Raw genomic sequence first — 20,996 nt, forward strand, 5'->3', positions numbered from 1 at the left:
TCCTCATGTTTGCTCTCGCGTTTCCCAGCGAATGTCAATGGAGACTCAAGAGTAAGTCAACACAGGTGCTCACAATAAATGCCAAGGCTTGTTAGCAGAGTAAACCGTGTGCTTAGCCTGTCTTAAAAGAATCTTTGCTGAGTAAACAGAAGGAAGGCTTTACTTGAGAGCAAACAGAGCAAGGAGCTGAGGTGAGGCCGCTGCCAGCAGGAAAGGTGACTCCACAGGCATAGGCCTCAGTCTGTCTTCAGGGCCCAGGAGGGGAGCTGGGCTATCACGTGTGAGCCAGACACCACCTTACAAGCCTTTCCTGCCAACCGGAGTGAACTTGGGGCCAGAAAGAGCATGAGGTTCGTCTAATGTTACTCATTTGAAGCAGAACCCAGACCTCTCTTACCCAGCAACCTTGCTCTCCCCCCAGGAGGCATTTTTCACTGGTGAGGGGGCAGGCACAGATTCAGACTTGGAAAGGGATTCTCAGAAAGCAAGAGCTGGAATCCATCTCTTTTGCTCTGAGACGTCAAGAGGTGGACTTGTGAGCCTTGCCGGGGCATTTTCATATGTAAGGAAGACTACAAGGAAGTGAAGGGGTCCCTGGGAGGTGCACATGGTTAACACTCTCAGCTACCAACTAGAAGATTAGAGGTTCGACTCCACCCAGAGGTGCCTCAAAAGAAAGACCTGACAATCTTAATTCTGAAAATGCAACCATTAAAAACTGTTGGGAGCACAGTTCAACTCGGGCCTACGTGGAGTCACCTAAGTCAGTATCAACTCCATGGCTGCTTTGTTTAGTAAACAAGGAAATGAAGCACTGATGTTGGCATTTCAGAAAGCAGTAAAGAGATACTCTTAGTCCAGTCGGCCTACCAAGTCTCTGTTACAAGAAAAAGCCAATGCTTTTCCCCATGGAGTTGATTCTGATTCACAGCCAGGCTGAAGGACAGAGTAGAACTGCCCCAGAGGGTGTCTAAGGGAAATCATCACAGAAGCAGAATGCCACCTTTCTCCTGTGGGGCAGCTAGTGGATATGAACCGCTGACCTGTCGGTTAGCAACTGAGCATTTTAACCATTGAGACACCAGGGCCAATGTTAACCCTGATTCAAGGTCATCCTTTGATGTTGTATACTGTTGAATCATACCCTCCAGCAGGTTTTCAGAGAAAGTAAATTGCACAGAAGAATGCCCATCTTTCTCACACAGAGCAGCTGGTGAATTAGAACCGTGTGCCTTTGAGATTCCAGCAGTTTCTTTTTTTATTATTATTAATGTTAATGAAAATTGACAGAGACTTTGGATTTCCATTCATTCATTGTTGTACTTTTCTCTCTGCCCACCCCTCCCCTCTAGTTTGCTCTTCTCTTTGAAAAGTAAAAATCTTTCATTGTTACACAATCCTTCCTCCCAAGTCCACTCTACTATGCAGCCCTTGTTCTGGACTCCTGTCATGACAATAATACCTAATCATATATCCCTTTTAAACAGTTCTCTCCCTCATCTGTTTCAATGCAGTATACATAATTTATGCCATCTTTCTCAGTCTACCCCCTAACCCCAACGTCAGTCCCATTTTACAACAGTGGCACTATGCGGTATTTGTCCTTTTGTGGCTGAGATATTTCACTCAGCAAAATGTCCTCCAGGGCAGTGCAGTTTTTTACTACTAGAGCACCAAATCGCCCTAGGTCAACCTTCTTGTTATTGTGTGCAATCGAGTTGGAGCCAACTCACCACGGGGCTTTCATAGGCAGTAAATTGCACAGGAGGAGACTGCCCATCCTTCTTCCGTGGGCATTTTGGTGGACTAGAACCACATGCCTTTGCAATTGCAGTGCAGCTTCTTACCAGTAGGCCACCAGAGCTCCTAGGTCATCCTTAGTGAACAAGGAAACACATCACAAAAGCTTCTTATCTTTTGACTATACTTTAAAAACGTCCTTAATGATTGTGTTTATTTACAGTCGCATTTTTCTAAGTAAAGAAACATTAGGGTCTGAAATCTCTGCCCCATAAATTGCACCAGAGGAGATTGGCCCTCTCTCTGCCAAGGAGACACTGGTAGATTTGAGCCTCCAGAGAGGTCACCAAAGCTCCCCCACCACGAGCCAATGTCTCAAAAACCCAAAAGGGGGGGGGGGGATCATCTCAAATCACTTTCTGTCATTTTAAAATAATAAAAGCCCACAAAACATGCCAGCAGACCTACAACTGTTCTACTTTTTTGCTTAATTTATGGATTTCTTGCTTCTTTCTCAAAAAGGGTTTGACAGTATAAATCAATGCACAAATATGCACAAAAGAACCACAGAAAAGTTTTAAAAATAAAACATCAGTACCCAGAACAGGAGGAAGCAACTGCATTATCCATTTGGATCAATTTCGTTTCTGAGACTGGGCATCAAGCCTGGCGCAGAGTTTTCTCAGCAGCTGTGGGCAGGGAAAGGGGCATGATGTAGGCTGGAGAGAGCTCATTCATTATAAAAGAAGGTGGCTGGTTACCAGTCATGAGTAGAGATTCACTCAAGCAAGGAGCCATTTCCAAGTCTGACCACTGCAGGGCAGCACTGAGCCAGCATCTCGAAAACCATTTTTTCAACTTCTTTGCAACAGCCAAGCCGTCACCAGGTATGCAACTCTGGCATTGCATTTTAAAGGTATTTTTCACACGAGACTTTGCGTAAGGAACAATAATGATACAACTTTCTCCTACTGAGTCCCAGAGTGAACTGCTGGAGAAAGGCATTGCTCTTGATAAAATAGAAACCAAAATCAAACCAACTGCTTGCTGTTGAGAGGCTTTTGTCTCATAGAGATGCTACATTGGATTTTTGAGGTTTTTAGTTTTCACCGAAGGATACTGCCCATCTTTCTCCCAAAGAGTGGTTGGTGGATTTGAACCTCTGACCTTCTAGCTAACAGTGTAGTATATAACACACCACGCCCCCAGAACTCCTTTAGCCAAGCAGAAAGTCAGTAAAAAAGATTCAGCGAAATGGACTGGCATGGAATCTGCAATAGTGAGTTCAAGTGCCCAGCGACTGCGAGGATGCTGCGGCATCGGCAGCGCTTATTTCTGGTGCAGTCGGGTTGTTCTGAGTCAGAACCAATTCAAAGGTGCCTAATAACAAAAATAACGACACAGAGGGAACCGCGATGCCACAAATGGAATGGTTAAAGGTTCAAGGTTAGCAGTTCAAACCCACCAAGGGATGCTTTGGAAGACTAGCCTGGCATCTGCTCCTAAAAGGTCACATTCTCAAAAGCCCTGTGGGTCGCCCATGAGTCAGAACCGACTAGACAGAGACCGGTGACAAGATCCTGACAGGCCCCGCAAGTTTTACAGCAAAAGCAGAAGTGTTTGTCACGTGACTGTTTCTTCTCACAACCTTGGAGACTAGCCAGGAGCCCAGCATGGGAGCACAGTGACTGTGACGTTCTTCTTTGTTCCTGGACCAGAAATGAATTTGAGTCTACGAAGGGGAAAAGTCAAGGGTGCTAAGTAAATTACACAGAATGTTAAAGTGCACTTAGTTTCCCTCTTGGCTGGGTCATTGGTGAGCACACAAACATGTCTTTCCTTGCCAAGGTTGCTCCCTTGTCTAGTGACTCACTCACCCCAGGGCCAACCAGTTCTCCACCCACAGCCCAGGGAGTCACCGCCTCCCCCCTCCACCACCACCCCCAATCTCCTCCAAAGAGCCATTCCCAGGCTCGGCCACAGAGGGGCAGCACTGAGCCACCTTCAGGAAAACAACGTATTCTGATTTAAAATTCCTTTGACACCAAATCCATCCAATTTGTATGTAGTTGTAAATGGCGTTGGCTAATATCATTAATCCTGAAGATTCAGTATTTGACCATATACATAAATATTTAAGGGATGTAAAAACAGCACAAGGGTAGGAATTATTTCTGATTCCCTTAATTTTTTTTACATATCATACAACAAAAGGTAACTTTTTCAATGTGCTGAGTATATAATCTCGTTTAATACCACCAGCACTCTGTAAGCAGGAAGTGCATTTTGCCCCCTCCGTGCATATGGAGAAGCAGGCATAGAGAGGTTACACAAGTTGCCAAAAGCCACACGTCTTCTCTACTTAGTGAATCAAGAGGCGTTTGAGTCAACCAGGTGGTCTGACATCAGAGCACTTTGCCCTGGAGAAGCATCTTGCCGCAGTCCCTTGACCTTTCCTTCCTCATCTCTGCTTCATGCTCAACACCGCTTTCTTCATTTTTCTTATTTGTGCTAACACTGCCTCACAGCTGGCCACAGTTCATCTCTCTGGTGCTCTCTGGCATTTGTCGAATCTCCCTCCCGTATTTTTTTAAGGGAAAAAGTAAAATGAAGCGAGAACGTTATCTCCCAAAGGGATGGGCCTCCCTCCTTGAAAGGAGATAGGAAGAAAAGGCCTCCATCCTATATTTTTTGAAAGAGTAAAACTCATGTTTTAATAAAAGCAATACATGTTTGTGGCTTTTAAAAATGTAAGCATTATCTCAAAACTTAGCTAATTCTGAGTCATAGTGACCCTGTAGGCTGGAGTAGAACTATCCAGTAGCTTCCAACGCTGTAAATCCTTATGGAAACTGTCTGCATCGTTTTTTGGGTTTTTTTTTCCTGTGGAGCAGTTGATGGATTTGAACCACAAAACTTTGTGTTAGCTTTACAAAATTTAACCCACTGAACCACCAGGGCTCTTTCAAACACCATGCAAGAAAATCTGAAAATTTATCATCTCTTTCCCAGTATGTGGTATTGTGGAGCTAAGAGTTTCTCTCTCAAAATGGCTTTTCTAGTCACTGAACTTGATTCTGTCATGTATATGGGCAGAAAGAATGCAAATAGGGTGTGTTAGCCTATCCACAAAAGGGATTGGCTAGTCTTGCCATTAAATTGAGCTATTCCAGCAGCAGAGAGTGTCTTGACACCAGCAAAGGAGAAGTGGGAATGCAATGAACACTCTTTAGGACCATTCTTGCACCAGCTAGACTTACAGTAGCAGAAACTATGACTGAAGCAGACCTAAAGATCCAACAGGAGATAGATCTGACCTTGTAACTGCTACCCTGCCCCCTCACAGGACTGAAAGCTTTTTAACACTAGCCTTCAGCCCCCGAGGGTCAAGGCTGAGGTCCTATGTGCAAATTTCAGAAGCTGTCCTGTCTTCTATTAACCTGGATTGTAACGTTTTAACTTTTCCAGTATGATTATGTGTGGTCTAAGAGCTATGTCTGACCTCACGGAAATTGGTTTTGTGTTGTTGATGCTGTTGATGGGGAGTTTCCTTTTGTGAAGTCAATGAAAGTTAGCTTTGAGCGTCCCCATGCAGCCCTTGCTCTTTTTACAAGTAGTATGCAGACTGTCTCCAACCCTTACCTTCAGAGGTTTTCATGGTGATGCTGTTTGATACAATCGACTCAAATTCAATTTGCAGCAACTTTGTGTATTAACAGCTCTCAACCCTGTCCGATCCTGTGTGTGCCATCCTCATCTCTGACCCACCTGAGCCCACCCACTGCTGCCGTCACTGTGTCAATCCATCCCGTTGAGGGTCTTCCTCTTTCACTGAACCCTCTCCTCTACCTTTCCAACCTTAATAGTCCTTTTCCAAAGGCCTCTCCCAGCAACAAGCTCAAAGTATTTCCTGAGGTAATCACAGTTGTTACTATTGCTTCCAGCTATTTTTACCTTTACACACACTCACAAATCTCCTTTGGTTACACTCACATGTTGGTGAGTTGCTGAGCAGATTCTGACTACATACAGCAAAATACAGTGTCACCTGTCCTGCTGCCATCTTCACCGTTGTTGATCTGCCCAAGTGCACCTTTTCAAACCCCATCTTCTGAATGTCTTCCAACCTCTGGTGCTCATCTTCCAGCACATCAGGGAACACCTGTTATCTGTGAGGTTTGCTTTGCCCAGTTCTCAGTAGATATTGGGCTTTACCTCCTAGTCTTAGTTCGTAGCACCATCACCAAACTGATGTGGGCTCATCTACCACTCACATATGACCCACTAGCAACTTTTCAGAGGCTGTAAATCACCTTAGACTACCCATCTTTCTCCCTTGGAGCAGCTGATGGGCTTGAACCATCAGGTTTTTGGCTAGCAGCCCGACTCAACCCATAGTGCCACCAGGGCTCGGAAGCAGAGTTGTTAGATGAAATTAAGGTATCTCTAACTCATAATCATATGGTGTGCAACAGACCAAACCAACAGTCCATCCTGCACCATCCTCAGACCACTGCTGCAGCCATTATGCCAACTGAGGGTCTTGCTGTTTCCTTAACCCTCTACTTTGTTGTGTGTGCCAACAAGTCGGAACTGACCCATAGCTCACCCCCTGGCAGGTCTTAAGAGGCAGTTAATCGCGGGTAAGGAGATTGCCCATTCTTTTCCTGACCCTCTACCAGATATATCCTTCTCCAGGAGTTGGCCCTCCTGGTAACATGTCCAATGTAACAGTCTCACCATTCTCGATTCCCAGGGGCATTCTAGCTGCATCATGATACTATGATAAAAAGACTAAAGTTGTCAAAAATTTCACTTTAATTCCATAATCAATCAAGTGTGTATAGGAGCTTTTTACATATATCGGTCCAATCTTTTTCCCTATAGAATTAGGGATCTTGCATTGCCTTTCAATAGTAGAATTCTGTTAATGGCTGCAGAAAAGCCTCTTCTCCAGACCACTTGGTATCATGCATTTTCCTTTTCTGTTCAAAAGCCCCTCATGAAATCTGCTTAAACACAAATGACATTTGAGGGCTAGAGTCTGGACCAGAGAAACATCCATCATCACGCAATGAAAATGGCCACTCTCCCAGAACACAAAACAGGATATATAAACCCAACGGGATATACTATGTTGTTAAATCAGGAACTTAAGGTTATAAAATTCATAATTGATTGACCCATCAGGGAAGTTAAAGGTGAGACCACCAGAAGGGAGATTTGGCTGTGATAGGTCTGTAACACCTAAGTGGGACTGAATTTCTGGTTAAAGGCACATACCCATCCAGTTTCAGATGGCCCCACCAATTTTGTAGTAATCTACTCCTCAATCACGTCACGTTTTGGACATCTGTAATACTGTACCTAAAGACCCCTCAAGCACAAACTACTGTCTTGCACCTAGTTGTCTATGGTCCCGTGAGAATAGGTAATCGGCACAGACCTGAAGGAAGGAATGTTGTCCTTGGCACTCTCGTGGTAGTTTTGCCTTCTGTTAACCAAAACAAAGCATCCAAACTCCATCCACTCTTCTATTAAGATACCATGGCAGCACTAGAGCTCTGATGAATCAGTGATCCAGAAAAGACAGCACAAGTCTCAAGGATGACGGTGCCTTATTTAATTGGTGATTTTTTCAAAATAGTTCTGGGGTTCCGGGCTTTACATGGAAGGCTCTGGACTAGGGAGCTACGCATACCAATCGGTATGCAGGTTAAAATCTACTGGGGCTCCTCCACAGGAGGAAGATCGGCAATCTCTTCTCTTGAGTACAATTTACTGGTATGAAAACCTGGTAGAAGGTCAGCTATGACTCAAAGACACACAAGCCTGCTTTATATAGTGCTACCAACCAAAAGCTCATTCAACTTCACCAGCCACTCTGTAGGATAAAGATGGGCAGTCACCTCCCACTTTTACAGCATCAGAAACCTAATGGTCACCACTTATCAAAGCAGTGAAGCATCAGGAAATTAATTCAACTCTAACACATCCAAATACTTGCAGAAAGTTATGGCCCTAATTAGCACTCATGAGTGCCGTAGTCAAGAAATGTTGCAAGAAGATCAACAGCACTGAAGAGTTCAGGATTTTTTATTGAACATGTTACAAAAGGAGTTTAGTCAAAAAGACCAAATCCCATGTCATCATCAGACTCTTCAGATTCTTCTTTCTTTGCTTCCACTTTCTTCTCCTCAACTAAAAAAAACAAAAACAAAACATGATAAAAATCACATCTCAAGATTTTATGAGGAAGGTACTTTTATGAGGAAAGTACAGGCCCAAACTACCCAATACCAGAGCAATGCTATGGCCTGTAAGATTCCAGTACACCATCTATTTATAGTGAACTTGACTCCATAAGTGGCTCTGGAAGTAGTCCCATCCTTTAAACTGTAAAGCTCAAGCTTCCTACCTGGAGCAGCAGCAGTCGTGGGAGCAGGTCCTCCAGCTGGTGCAGCCCCGGCCGCTGGGGCAGGTCCACCAGCACCCACATTGCAGATGAGGCTCCCAATGTTGACATTTGACAGGGCCTGCAATACACACAGCAAAGTTTCAGCTCTCTTTTTTACAAGGTATACTCCTCTATTTTCAGGACTATACTTCTCTTCCTTCTAGGATAGTCACTTTATCTTGTCTGCTGATGACAAATATGAGGTTGGCTTTCTACAGTCAAGACTGATTTTCCCTTGCAGTTAATATCTAAGCTGGTTCTGCTGTTTGTTGGGCGAGACCAAACTCTAGAAACACTCAAACCAAACAAAGTTCCTGGTTTCCTCCAAGCAATAAGTCATTTCTTGGTTGTTTTGGGGTGTGGCTTTTTTTAATATGCCAAGTTCTTTACTGGTTTCATTTTTTGCATTTAACCTTTAAAGTGACATCTTTGTTCTTTAGCACTTTAGAGAACTCACTGGCAGTAGATTTCCCCAATGCAACAAAACAATTGTTTTTATAACTGCTCCTTCCTAAAGGTCAATGCACAAATTCTGAATGTGCACAATTAACTTTCTGGAACTGTAATTCCTTGCAAAACTTTTCATAATTTGTTATTATCTTGCTGAGTATCTCTGTATAGCCAAGTATCTTTCTAGTATTTTCTGCTTTCTGCAAAGAATCACCAAACAAGCAATGATACTCCTTACTCCACAGCCTCTTTTGAATACTTCTTGAATCTCTTGAAAATTCTTGTCAATATGCTCCATTTTCAATAATCTTCAGCAAGATTTTCCCCGACATGTGATATTAATGTTAAACAATTTTCCATTCTGTTGGATCACTTTTTAAATTTTTTAGATGGACACAAATACGGATCTCTGACAATCTACTCTACTACAATCCCTGGTTTTCAAGTACTCATTATTTTAGAAGAGGATAGATGCCCAGTTCTGCTTTATATACATACAAAAGCTAGGAAAACAAAATTATTGATGCTTGTGAAAAGTAACAAACATTCATAGAATGAAAAAATTAAAAGCCCTAAAGAAATCTATTATGGATAGAGTGCTCCTCAGATTTTGATTTGGGCAGAAACACTTGATACCTAGACAAATCATAGGTGTGTTGAAGGGTATCTAGTTGCTTTAGTTAGAATGTATTTTAAGACTGAATACCCAATAGAATTTTATCTACTATTAGGAAGCTCTCCTGCCATCCTTATTCTGACCAGGCATTTCTGGGTCAAAAGTTGAGGGTATTCCTTTCACTTACCAAAGATTAAAATAACCTGCACAATGGTGGGTAGCTAGTACCAATACACTTGGGGCAGTAAGTAAGTCTGTTATTAGCTTTTTATAAGCTTGATGAAGCAAATGGCCAGACAAAAGTGCTGAAAATCAGAACTGATTCAAGTGTACACATACTCATGGTGGAAAGACATGTCTTAGTGATCTACTGTGAGGAGACATTATTTGGTTACATTTTATTTATCGTCGTTCAAAAGAGGATAAAAGAGATGAACTGCGGGCCCTTTTCTGACACTTGGGTGGAAGCCCCGCCTTTGCATCTCGTAGCCTTACCTTTGCAAACAGCCCAGGCCAGAAAGGTTCAACGTTGACACCGGCTGCCTTAATGAGGGCATTGATTTTATCCTCCTAAAAATGAACAAAATACGCCAGTCTCAGTGAACGTGGATCGGCTTTCATGTCTCCGGTACACGGCAAATGACAAGCCTACTTCGTGCACACTCTCTAAGACTATTCCGAGTAAACACATGGCCGGCCGGGACGAGCTGCCCCGGTCACGCGGCTATTTTTAAGTTACGGGGCAAAGCCCGGGCCTTCCCCGGCCCCCACGGGTCTGCGAAACCACGACCCGAGCCATCCAAGGCCATCAACGCCTGAAAAACACACCAGGAAGCGTGCCGTACAACCCTGCGCTAAAATCAGATGGCCGATTTACAAGATAAACGCTACTAAGTTTCTTAGCGAATAAAGTTTCTCAAAGTTAGAGTACACACACCCCCCAGGAAATCTTAGCTATTCGGGGCTCACCACGTGGGTTCCCACCCCCCGAATCCGCGATCATTACTGTGTCCGGGGAGGAGCCCGCCCGGCCAGACACGTGGGGAGCGGGCCGCCCGCAGGCCGCACCCGCCGCCGGCCCGGGCCTGCACTCACCGTGACTGTCACCTCATCGTCGTGCAGGATGAGGGCCGAGTAGATGCAGGCGAGCTCAGAGACAGAGGCCATGGTACTCTGGTACTAGGCGGAAGGCTGCCGGACGCGGTGCTAGTCGCCGGATGAAGTGAGGGCCTCACCCCAACTCGGCCTTAGCTTCCTCGGAAGGACCGAGCACCTTTGCGGCAACTGAAGAAAGAGATCGGGGCGCCTGCGCGTAGCCTCTTATATGGACCACACAGACCAATCAGCGCCCGCTTCTGGCGGAAGAGGCGGATCGACAACCGCCAGTTAGGACAGCGCAAGGGCACCTGCGCGCAAGACGAGCTGGCTGGCGCGTTCTTACAGTTAGGGAGGGAGGTGCTGGTGGTAACCGGTTACGGTAGCTCTTGTTTTGGTTAACTTTCAGAGTACGCGAACATTACAGATATTTTCTAGGAGCTAGTAACCTAATTAAGTGGATTTTACAAACACACACTGGCTTAACTTTGCCTTTCTGTAACCTCTAACATTTTTTTACAGTAATTACGTCGACCGCCAGTTTTCCAGCAAGAACTGGTGACCTCTGGGAACGGTGAGACCTAAAATTCAAAGCCCCAGTGCTTGCTCAGTTATTAACTACTAATGTCAGTTGTTAGGAGAAGCTTTTCCCTAGGAGGTGACATCATGCTTAGAAAGGTGGAGGGTCAGCGATAGAGAGGAAGAAACTCAAACGAGATACATGATATTGACTGCAACAAGGGGCTCAAGTGTGTCAGAGATATAGGATGAGGATCGCAGGAGACAAGGCAGGGTTCTAGGGTCGCTTATGAGTCGTACTCGACAGCACCCAGCAAGAGAGTTCTGAAGTCAAACCCACTGCCATCAAGTTGTTTCCAATTCTAAATCGAAAGAGGAAGAGTGTCCATCTTTTTCTTAAGGAACTGCTGTGGCCCTTTTGGTTAGAAGCCCAACACATTTACACACTCAGCCACCAAGGCTGGTTGAATAGAAGTAAAGAATAAACGTTCTGTTATAATAGCTTTGACATTTGAAATCCTGCTGTATTATCGAACCACACTGCAAAGATTCACTCCTCACAGCGGAAAAAGTAGATAGTGTTCATTTTGCAAGGGCTTGTTTTCTTGGGAAACTTGCATCCAGTCAGTGCCATTATTTTGTAATTATACTTGATCTAAGTTTATTGGCATCTCCCACTTAAGGGTTCCCTCTTGGACCATTCATGGCTAACAAAAGTAAACATTTTAATACCCCGAAATAGAAGCTTTACGTATAATGCGTTTATAGTGTTTTTTGATTGCCATCGAGTTGAGCATGACTCATAGCGACCATATGAAAAGACCTGAATCCTTTCTATATTTATCATCATTTATCAAAGTTCATAGTCCAGAGGCATGTTGTTTAGGAAGTGATGCCACTCCTGCTTCCTATATATGTGTATAAATTATCCAGGCCATGGTCTTTGTAATTACTTGCTATGTGTCAGAAAGCTGGAGGATGACTAAGGATGACAGAAGAATCTATGCCTTCAAGTTGTGGTTCTGGAGAAGAGTCTTGAACATACCATGGACCACCAAGAAAACAAGTCAGTCTGTCTTGGAGAGGGTGAAACCAAATTTCTCCTTGGAAGCTAGGATTTTGAAGCTCCATCTCACATACTTTGGGCACGGGGCCAGGAGACCAGTCCTTGGAGAAGGACATCATGCTTAGAAGGGTGAAGGGACAGCGCAGGAGAGGAAGACACCCCCCCCCCCCATGAGATAGATTGATACAGTAACTGGGGCAATGGGGATTGGTGTGTTGAAATTAGTGAGATTGGCTCAGGACGGGGCAGGGTTCAGAGCTGCTGTACATAGGGTCACAGCGTGACTCAATGGAACATAACAATGACTATATTATTGTTTATCACTGAGTAGGAACCAACCCACAGCTGACCCCTCCAGTGGGTTTTCCAAGGCAGTAAATCGCACCAGTGAAATATGTAGTATATTGGTGGTAGTCACTTTGAAGAGCAAGTTGGCAAAATGTAATTGAAGATGTTCCTCAACCCACTAATTGCAGTCCTAATTATCATTTTATAACTGAGGGGGCTAGTATATGGCTGTCCCTGGGGTTCCAGACACATAAAGAAAACTGCAATACTGTTAAGAAGTAGGGTCATGGATAAAAATGTGAAATAAAAGAAAGCAGTGACCATGAGATGTATCGATAGGGATGAATCTTGGAAACGAAGTTGCATTTTAAAAGCTGCACAAGGAATCAGATTAGCTGGGCTCCATCTTTTAACTCTGTGACCAGAGTGCTTTGCTTTACTTTGCTTATGCACAGCTCAACTAATGACTGCCCTGTTTCTCTGACTGGCACAGATCAAACGAGGCAATTATCAAAAGGCTGGAAACCAAAGCACTAGATGTTCTAAAGTATGATCTGAACAATCCTGATTTGTAAAACATCAGAAATTAACAAACAAATAACTAGGACTAAGAAAATGTTAGGCTATTGGTGACACAACTAGTACAGCAAAGACATTAAAGAGCTTTGATGTCAGTCTTAGGCTTTAATACCACTTCCATCATTTACAATCTTGAGCAATCAAAACTGACAATTACAGACTGTTGCATCAGGATTGGAAGAGTACATAACCTTCATTATGCAGATAGACAAACTTGCTGAAAACGAGGACTTGACGTATTTGCTGCAAAAAATAAGACTATAGTTTTCAAGTACATCTCAACGTCAAGAAAAAATTCTCACCACTGGACCAATAGACATGACAGATGGAGAAAAGATTGACTGTCAACCACTTCATCTTACTTGGGTCCACAATCAACATCCTTGATTACCAGCATTCAGGGAACTCTTCAAATTAGTAAGGAGCAATGATGTTGGTTTGGGGACTAAGCTGTGCCTGATTCAGTTACTTGCCACACATCTGAGCTGGACAATGAATAAGAATGACAAGAATTGATGTCTGTGAGCTGTGCTGTTGGAAACAGAGTACTGAACAGACTGCCAAAAGAACAGGTGTGTCTTGGTGAAAGTATAGCTGGAGTACTCCTTGGAGGCAAGGATGATGAAGCTTCATCTCATACTTTTTGCATGTTTGTTAGTAGAGGCTATTTTGGAGATGGATATCATATTTGGAAAGGTGAAGGTCCGCAGAAGACAGAGATGGATTAACAGTGAATCCTGCAATGAGCTAAAATATGTCAATGAGGAGGAGGATGGAACAGGATAGGACAGGTTTAGACCTGTTAATAGTTGCAGTGAGTCGTACACAACTCAGTGGCACCTAACAGGGTACCAGATACATACCATTTCATTAACCACAGCTGTCTGTATTTTAGAACTATTTACTTAAGCAAAGCATACATTGTTCATAAATTCCCCTCTTTTTGTTGTTGTCAAATGTCTTGGGGTAGAGAAAACTAGACATTCTCCTGATATCATTTATAGCCTTTCAGAGAGGAAACACAATTGAAGGTCAACTTGAGTCAGTTCTTGACAGCAGTAAGGGGATTTAGTAGATTAAACCATGTTCCTTTAGACAAGGGAGCTCTAGTGCCAGTTTGTAGTTTCTCTGCTGACACAAAGGTGATGCCTTTCTGGAGGTTCGCATCCACTGGCTGCTCCATAGGAGAAAGTTGGACAATCTCCTCCCATGTGATTTACATCCTACAAAAACTCGAGTCACTATGAGTTAGTTCCTATGCCAATTTAAAATTAAAATAATCCAGAAGTAGATTAAATCCGATTGCATCTACTGAAATAAGATTTAACCTTTACAGTAGTGTATAGCATTCTAAAAACTATTAATAGCATTGCTGCTATATTAAATCACTTTTCCTTCATCTCTGTTTTTGACTAATATAATTTTCATCAAAAAGAAAAAGCCTATTTGAAAGACCATTGTTATTGTTACCAAAAAACTGTGGTTCTGCCATTGGAAGAACCAATCTTGGAGGCAGTTTGAAGTGAACAAGGGAGTTTTATTATACACTAGTATGCAGAAGATAGGGGGAAAGCATGTCTCTATCTCCCCATGTTGAAGACTTCTGGGGCTTATGGAGGGGATATACAGGACAGTGGAATAGAAGAACATTTTTCACAGGATCTTCTCTAGTCCACATGTTTGGGCCTAGTAATCATACCCTGGACTAAATGGTCTGAGATTGTCAATGTCTGGCTCTATCCATATGCCATGGCCTACGGTCTGTAGACTACAAGAGTGGACAGGCAGATGTCAACAAAAGGGTTTTGGTTTGATAACAAAATTTTCATTACTGTGCTAGACTAAGAAAAAGCTTTTCCCTTTTAAAATATAAAAGAATGTTACTCTTACATTAATATAGTTACAGAGGTTAGTTTTCTATCATTCCATTAGGTGCAAAAGAATTTTGTTGCTTAAAGTATGAAAGTGTTAGGTTCAAACTATTACAGGGTATTTTATAAAAGGTTTGGTTTTCTATATTTTAGTAGGAAAATAAAAAGTTTAGCTTTTTAAACTCAGGTTTTTTAAAATGCATATGCAAAATTTACAATTTCACCATGCTTTCCAATAGTATATTTTCTAATTTGTGTTAGCCTCAAACTGTTTTTGTCTCAATGTATATTAACTATGTATGTATTACTGTTGTCAAAAGACATCGGCTTGCATATTTTGTAGTGCTTCTCGTTCATCCCACAAACACTGAGTATTAGCTAAATGTAAATAAAGACTATGGTAGGTGCTGAATGACCATGACATAAACATGTATTTCTTAGTGCTTTTAATTTCAACACTTTTGGCATATCTAAATGTCATTAAGTGAAGATATACATATGAAAGTTAAAAGTAACCTCCTAAAATAGTCTTATAATTGGCTGGTCACTGAAATCTTTATTATGAAAGTTTTGAATTGTTAAATATGTCTAAAGTGCATTCTTATAACTAACTGATAGCAGCATTTGTTCTGTTTATAAAACCTGAAAGATATATTCAGACTAGAGTTGGAAAAGTCACAGTAAAAAATAAAATGTGATTGAGATATATTTGTTCTTCCTTAATCACCCAAGACAAACACTTGCATGAATTAGTTTATATGCATACAAGAAATATATAAAAAGGCAGCATTATAAAAAAGTTCATACAATGAGGAAAAAAGGGTCTCTCTCTGCTATTAATATTAAATATGGCAAGGCAGATAATAGTTAAAAAAAAGTTGCTGAGCATCATTTGACATCTCTGGAAGCATAGGGAAGCTTTGATCTAGGCCAGTGCCAGTGCATGCTCTCTCCCAGGTCTGTGATATTCACCAAAGCTGGAGTCCATCGACAACATGGCTCAGAAGTGGGCTTCTGTCGTGGCTTTGAAGAAATCACCAAGACCAAAAAAAAAAATGTTTTGTTTCTGGGAGTGTGTCAACTTATGGCTTCTTACGCCTAAAATATAAAAACCAGAATTTAGAGATGTTACAATTAGTGATGCATTCATAAAACTAGATCTCTAAAAAAGCTTTGATAATTTTATTATGTTATGTTATTGGGCTGGAACCAACCCATAGTTGACCCTCCTGTGAGTTTTCAGAGGCAGTAAATCACATCAGAGAAGACTACCCATCTTTCTCCCAAGGAGCATCTGGTGTATTTGAACTGTGTACTTTCAGGTTGGCAGCACAATTCCTTACCACAGGAAATGTCAAATCTGAGAAAGCAGGTAACTAGTAATAGATGCTTATCAAGCATAAAGTTGAGAAAACAAGACTTATCTTTGTCTAACTTGTTTTAAGGCTTTTCCAAATTGCCTCGAGAATATGCATGCGAAAATGAATATATAAAGAATGGGCTTGAATAGGAGTTACTTGAAAAGATGGGAGTTTTTCTGAAATATGGAAAAATAAGCCAGACTCCTAAGTGTGTTTAATAAAGGAGGTAAAAAATGTCTCCATCCCATAAATCTTGCCATTCACTTTTATTTATTGAACATTTACTGCTGTAAGACCAAGAGGCTAGTCAAGGAAGAATGAATTCTATATTCCACACTGAAAGCTATAGTAGCCTTTCTTCTTTACAGGCAGTTGTAGTTCAACCTCTAAAAGCTTTGAGTTGGGCAAACACAAACAACCTCCCATCATCTGTTCTCTAATTGTTCCTAATCAGCCTTCTTCTCAACATTGTCCTGACTCCTGTGTAGTCTTCCCAGATATCTAAAAGGGTACACAAAAACCACTGTTTCCTCTTAAAAACCAAATATCTGATAGGAAGGAGGAGGGGAGGTGGGGGCACAAGAAGAGGGAAAACCAGCAAAGCCCCAGTACTCACTTGGGTTGTGCATGATGCTGATATCCTGGTCCCAACTGAGATCCCGCTCTCATCTCCACAGCCACGGAACACTGCCAGGACAAGCAAGAAGGGGAAAAGCTCATCGTCCCTGCTCTATTTAAAGGACAGGCTCACCCAAGATGAACTCCAGCAATGCTTTCTATAGCATGGACATGTACGTTAAAACACCAGTTACATATACTCCCATTTATTCCTGAAAATGGTCACATCTCAGTAAGCTCCTTCATTCAAATATGAGGAAGGGTCTTTGAGAAAGTTACTGGCCAGGACTGGAACTTTGCTTCCTGGCCGCCACCTTCCCACACTCTTTGCACATGAGGCCTCATCAGGAATGCCAATCACCAAGGAAATTCCTGAGGAGCTATCCCAAGAAAGCTTCCCATTAATTCCCCCCCCACACACACACACCTTGGTTCCCATTAATTTGACGTGAATTCTTATTATTCTAAAGTGATACTTTCTGACTATGGCTCTGGTTCATTGAACAAAAACAGGAACTTTGAACTGAAGCTCCAATGACTAGACCTAAATAAATACAAGGTGTCAGGAAATTTGCTAACAAGCCTATACGCTAAACCAGCACCAATGGACTATAATACCTCAGCTTCTTCAAAGAGCATGATATCCTATAACTGTGGAGTTTAAAACATGACCCCTAATTTTTATTAAGCAAATATTTTTCACCCCTACCCTTGTTTCTACATCGGTCCATTCACCCTCTGTACCATCTGGTTGGGCAGGTGCTGCTGTAGAAGTTCTCCGTTTTCGACTCCTGAAAAAGGAGAAAGAATTATTTTTGCAGCTAAGAAAAGGAAAAATATTAGAAAGAGGGAGATACTAGCTATACCCCTTTGTAGAATGAGATATTTTATAGGATATTGTGCCTGAAGAAAGAGCAGCTAAGAAAATAACAGCTCTCTTAAAAAACATCCTTGATGGTCACTCACCCACTTGGTGATTCCTGTTTCAGTGTCTCAATATCAGTAAACTGAACAGATTGTCCACCTCCCCTTGTTTTATAAACATCACCCTAAAGCCAAGAGAAAAGGTCACTGTTACATGTTGATACATCCAAGTAATAAACACACATAGACCATGTTTCAAGCTCATCTCAAGCATCTACTGTTTTCTAGAAATTCCCACCCACAAAACCAGATGGCACTTGAGATTGATATTAAAACAGTTTAGAGATTTAAGCATCTATCCCTTACTAAACAAGTCAATGCTATATAATTAGTAGCACTTATACCTGCCATTTAAAAAAAAAGAATGCCTTTTAGTCAGCCTGTAATTTAAAAACTAAAACAATTCAGATTCAAGAAATCTGCCCAAAAGTTCTACAGCACTGTTCTTCTCTGGCCTCTTCCCCATATTCAACTGACAGTTCAAAGAACTCTAAGAACCATCTTCTAAATGGGATGGAATGGAATATGAAATGAAAAGCTCTCCCGCCCTCACCCCCAGTCTTAGGTTTTACCATCCCTGGTGTAGGGAATTGATCCAAAGAATTAGTTTCTAGACAGGCACGTTTCCTTCTGGAATAGGGCTCTAGATGGCTCAGTACTGAGTGATTTTGATAGGTCAAAATTAATGTGGGCTCTTAATATTGAAGTGGTAGAAAACTTAGAGGAGTTGGTTGTTTAGGTTTACTTTTCCAGGAATGATTAAAACTATATAGTAATTAAAGATCCAGTACATTACAGATCTAGCTGGAGTTTTCCTCTTAACACATCGGAGACTCTAAACCTCTTATACAGAAAAGCAGCAATTAGTTCCAGTTTAGCAGATTCACAACCTCAGACACTATTTCTGTTTACTGCTAATAAAAAAGTTAGTTAGAAAAATCATTTAGGTTTCAGTTGTCAGTGCCTATGTGACAGCAAAGGAAGACCAGGGCATATGGGTTTTTCCCCGAGCTGACTTTTTATATTTTTTTCCTCCTTTGTAAATTTGTTTTTACCTTAATTAGTTTAGTTTCAATCTCCCCATCGGAGGCTAGTTCCTGGTGAGTCAGCATGTACTTCTCACACTTAGCTAGTGCCTTTTCATTTGCAACAGATACTGTGATGGCATGAGGGACATGTGGCTGCATGACTGTTTCAGTTTGCACGTTAGAAGCAGGCTTATGATCTACCCATCTGTCCCCTGCGGAGCGTGATCGTCTGTGTCGGAGACGAATTGGTGGTACATTCTGATCAGATTGGAAGAGGAATCAAGAAACAAGCACAACCCAGAATTAATTTAAATAAAGTATTAGAAGTGCAGCAGGTTTGGCTATATTAATTGGTATAATATCAAAAGAAATACATGAATCTTTTCAAACGTTAAATAGGCTATTCAAATGATTTATATCATCTCTTTGCATTTATTCAGTACTAGCCAATATATAAACATTCTACCAAAAGTGCCCCTCTCAACAAGGAAACAAAAGGGAAAAATTGATAACAATCATAATCACATAGTGTTCAGGACAAAGAATTCATCCTGCTCTCTCAATCAAAAACCAATGTTTGTGCCTGCTACTGTGAGGCAATCTAGTAGGTCCACAACTCTTAAAACCAATTTTAACACCAATAAAATCTATACACTTTTCAAAGATCTCCAAGCAAAAGAGACAGTGACACTCCTTACATGGAGACAAAAGTTAATGAAGTGGTGAAGCAAAACAGTACAAAACATTAAAGAACTTAAAGTACAAGAAGAATTAAATCTATTACACAAAAGAACATAAAGGACTTCTAAGTACTTCAGTTAATATCTTAATATCACAAAACAGAATGTCACCAAAAGCATGAGATTCAATAGTGATAAAACATACCAAGTAATTTTCTCCTCAAACATTTCAGAACGATTTCAAGAGCCAACAGAAAATACAGTAAATCAGACTCTTTTATCATGCAGTTAAAAAACATCTGCTGCTAGTAAAATAGCATGTAAATCTGGGTAAACTAAATTTAGCATAGTCAGTCTAGGAAACAGTTAATAATTTGAAGCAATTAGTTATTTTTGAAATGTGAACATCTGTTCAAAAGACTGAAAATAAAGGTATGTCACAGGCCAAATTCTTGAAAGTCAGTTAAATACTAAGATTGAACTTAAAAATCCTCATCTGGAGAACAAAAGCATTAAAATTACAAGATACAAATGAAGTGCTCATGATAGCTCAAATCATTATATTATACAGAGTTGATCCAGTTTGGTTGAGTCTCAATGCAAAAAACTGTCCCATTCTTAAAATGGCCCAGTGGAATCTGAGTAAGAATGTCTGGCTCTTAGGACATAAGAATCACCTGAGGATCCTGTTAAAAATAAAGATTCTGATTCACTATATCTGAGGGCAATATAAGATTACTCCATAAACAAGGGAAGCATGAGTTTACTTGTGCTTCCTTAGTAATCTGTAGTGAAGAAATAGTTTGATATGGTGAAGAAAAAGTATAGCACTGTTCAATAAAAACTAGTAGGGCAGCACATATAAACCCACGATCACCTCAGTTATTGGGTAATACGCCCCTGTTTGTAACAGAAATGCAAATTTGTAGCGGAGGGTCAAACTGGATAAACCAGTACAAGTCCAAGATCTAACATTCAGCAAAAGGGACTGTTTTCTTGAGGACATTTAGCAATTGTCAAACAAGCTTCAAAAGTACCCTCAGGAACCTTTTAGTAAGATGAGTCCTAATGGTCTAGCAGTATTTATTAAACAAATGATATTTCCAATTTCTTCCCAACTAAAATGTGTATGACTTACGTCCACCTAATACAATTTTTCACAAAATACCCAGTAGCAGATACACCAGCCTCACAGTTAACTTTACTGCTGCACTTCTAAGAGATTACGATTTCAAGCGAGAAGCTAAAAGATCTCCAGTAAATCCTCTTAAGATATTGTCTAGTCAAATTAGAGATTATATTAATGTTGATCAAATATAAACAGGCCTGGAAGTTTTCAATCAATAAGGGGATTTACTAGAGGTGATCAGAAAGACCATTTACCACAATTTGTTCCCTAAAAAATGTTAGAGGCAAAAATTCATAGTAAGGTACTTAAAAGATGTGCGAAAAATATGTTTCCCTGGTATATACTTTAGAATTCATCACCATCTCTTAATAATAAGAAATACGGGCCACATTTACAACCTTGAATTATACAAGAAAATCTACAATAAGACGTTAGTGTAAGATTAATTTTCTTAGAAAAAGAATTCTAAATGAGCTAAGATTTTTATTTTACTAAATGTAAACTACACTTGGTCCATTAATTCAGATGCAAAGGGAAACTTAATATTTAAGAATAAGAGTACAAGAATTTATTTA

The 20,996-nt window shown here is 41.2% G+C and overlaps 1 protein-coding gene across 2 annotated transcripts; it reads right to left on the minus strand.

Moving 5' to 3' along the window:
- Window positions 1-7,823: 7,823 nt before the first annotated feature.
- On the minus strand, window positions 7,824-10,557 carry RPLP1 (ribosomal protein, large, P1). 2 transcript variants are annotated; one of them, XM_006888352.1, is made up of 4 exons: window positions 10,359-10,430; window positions 9,759-9,833; window positions 8,159-8,276; window positions 7,862-7,941 (listed from the first exon to the last, which is right to left on the minus strand). In XM_006888352.1, exons 1-4 carry the CDS (start codon window positions 10,428-10,430, stop codon window positions 7,862-7,864), a joined length of 345 nt encoding a protein of 114 aa, XP_006888414.1. The 2 variants fall into 2 exon arrangements, with proteins under 2 accessions (XP_006888415.1, XP_006888414.1); XM_006888353.1 differs by lacking the exon at window positions 9,759-9,833 and having other exon boundaries at window positions 7,824-7,941; window positions 10,359-10,557.
- Between the last annotated feature and the right edge of the window lie 10,439 nt (window positions 10,558-20,996).

Source organism: Elephantulus edwardii, unplaced genomic scaffold, assembly GCF_000299155.1.
Source record: "Elephantulus edwardii isolate Elephantulus edwardi_28Jun2011 unplaced genomic scaffold, EleEdw1.0 scaffold00066, whole genome shotgun sequence".
In the NCBI taxonomy this organism is placed as follows: Eukaryota; Metazoa; Chordata; class Mammalia; order Macroscelidea; family Macroscelididae; genus Elephantulus; species Elephantulus edwardii.

Bases quoted from the DNA above. Each gene is read 5' to 3' on its own strand.
- RPLP1 (XM_006888352.1), bottom strand. From the start codon at position 10,430: ATGGCCTCTGTCTCTGAGCTCGCCTGCATCTACTCGGCCCTCATCCTG. The intron at 8,277-9,758 runs GTAAGGCTACGA...TGTGTATTGCAG, and splicing joins GGCCTGGGCTGTTTGCAAAG to GCCCTGTCAAATGTCAACAT. The intron at 7,942-8,158 runs GTAGGAAGCTTG...TGTTTTTTTTAG, and splicing joins CACGACTGCTGCTGCTCCAG to TTGAGGAGAAGAAAGTGGAA.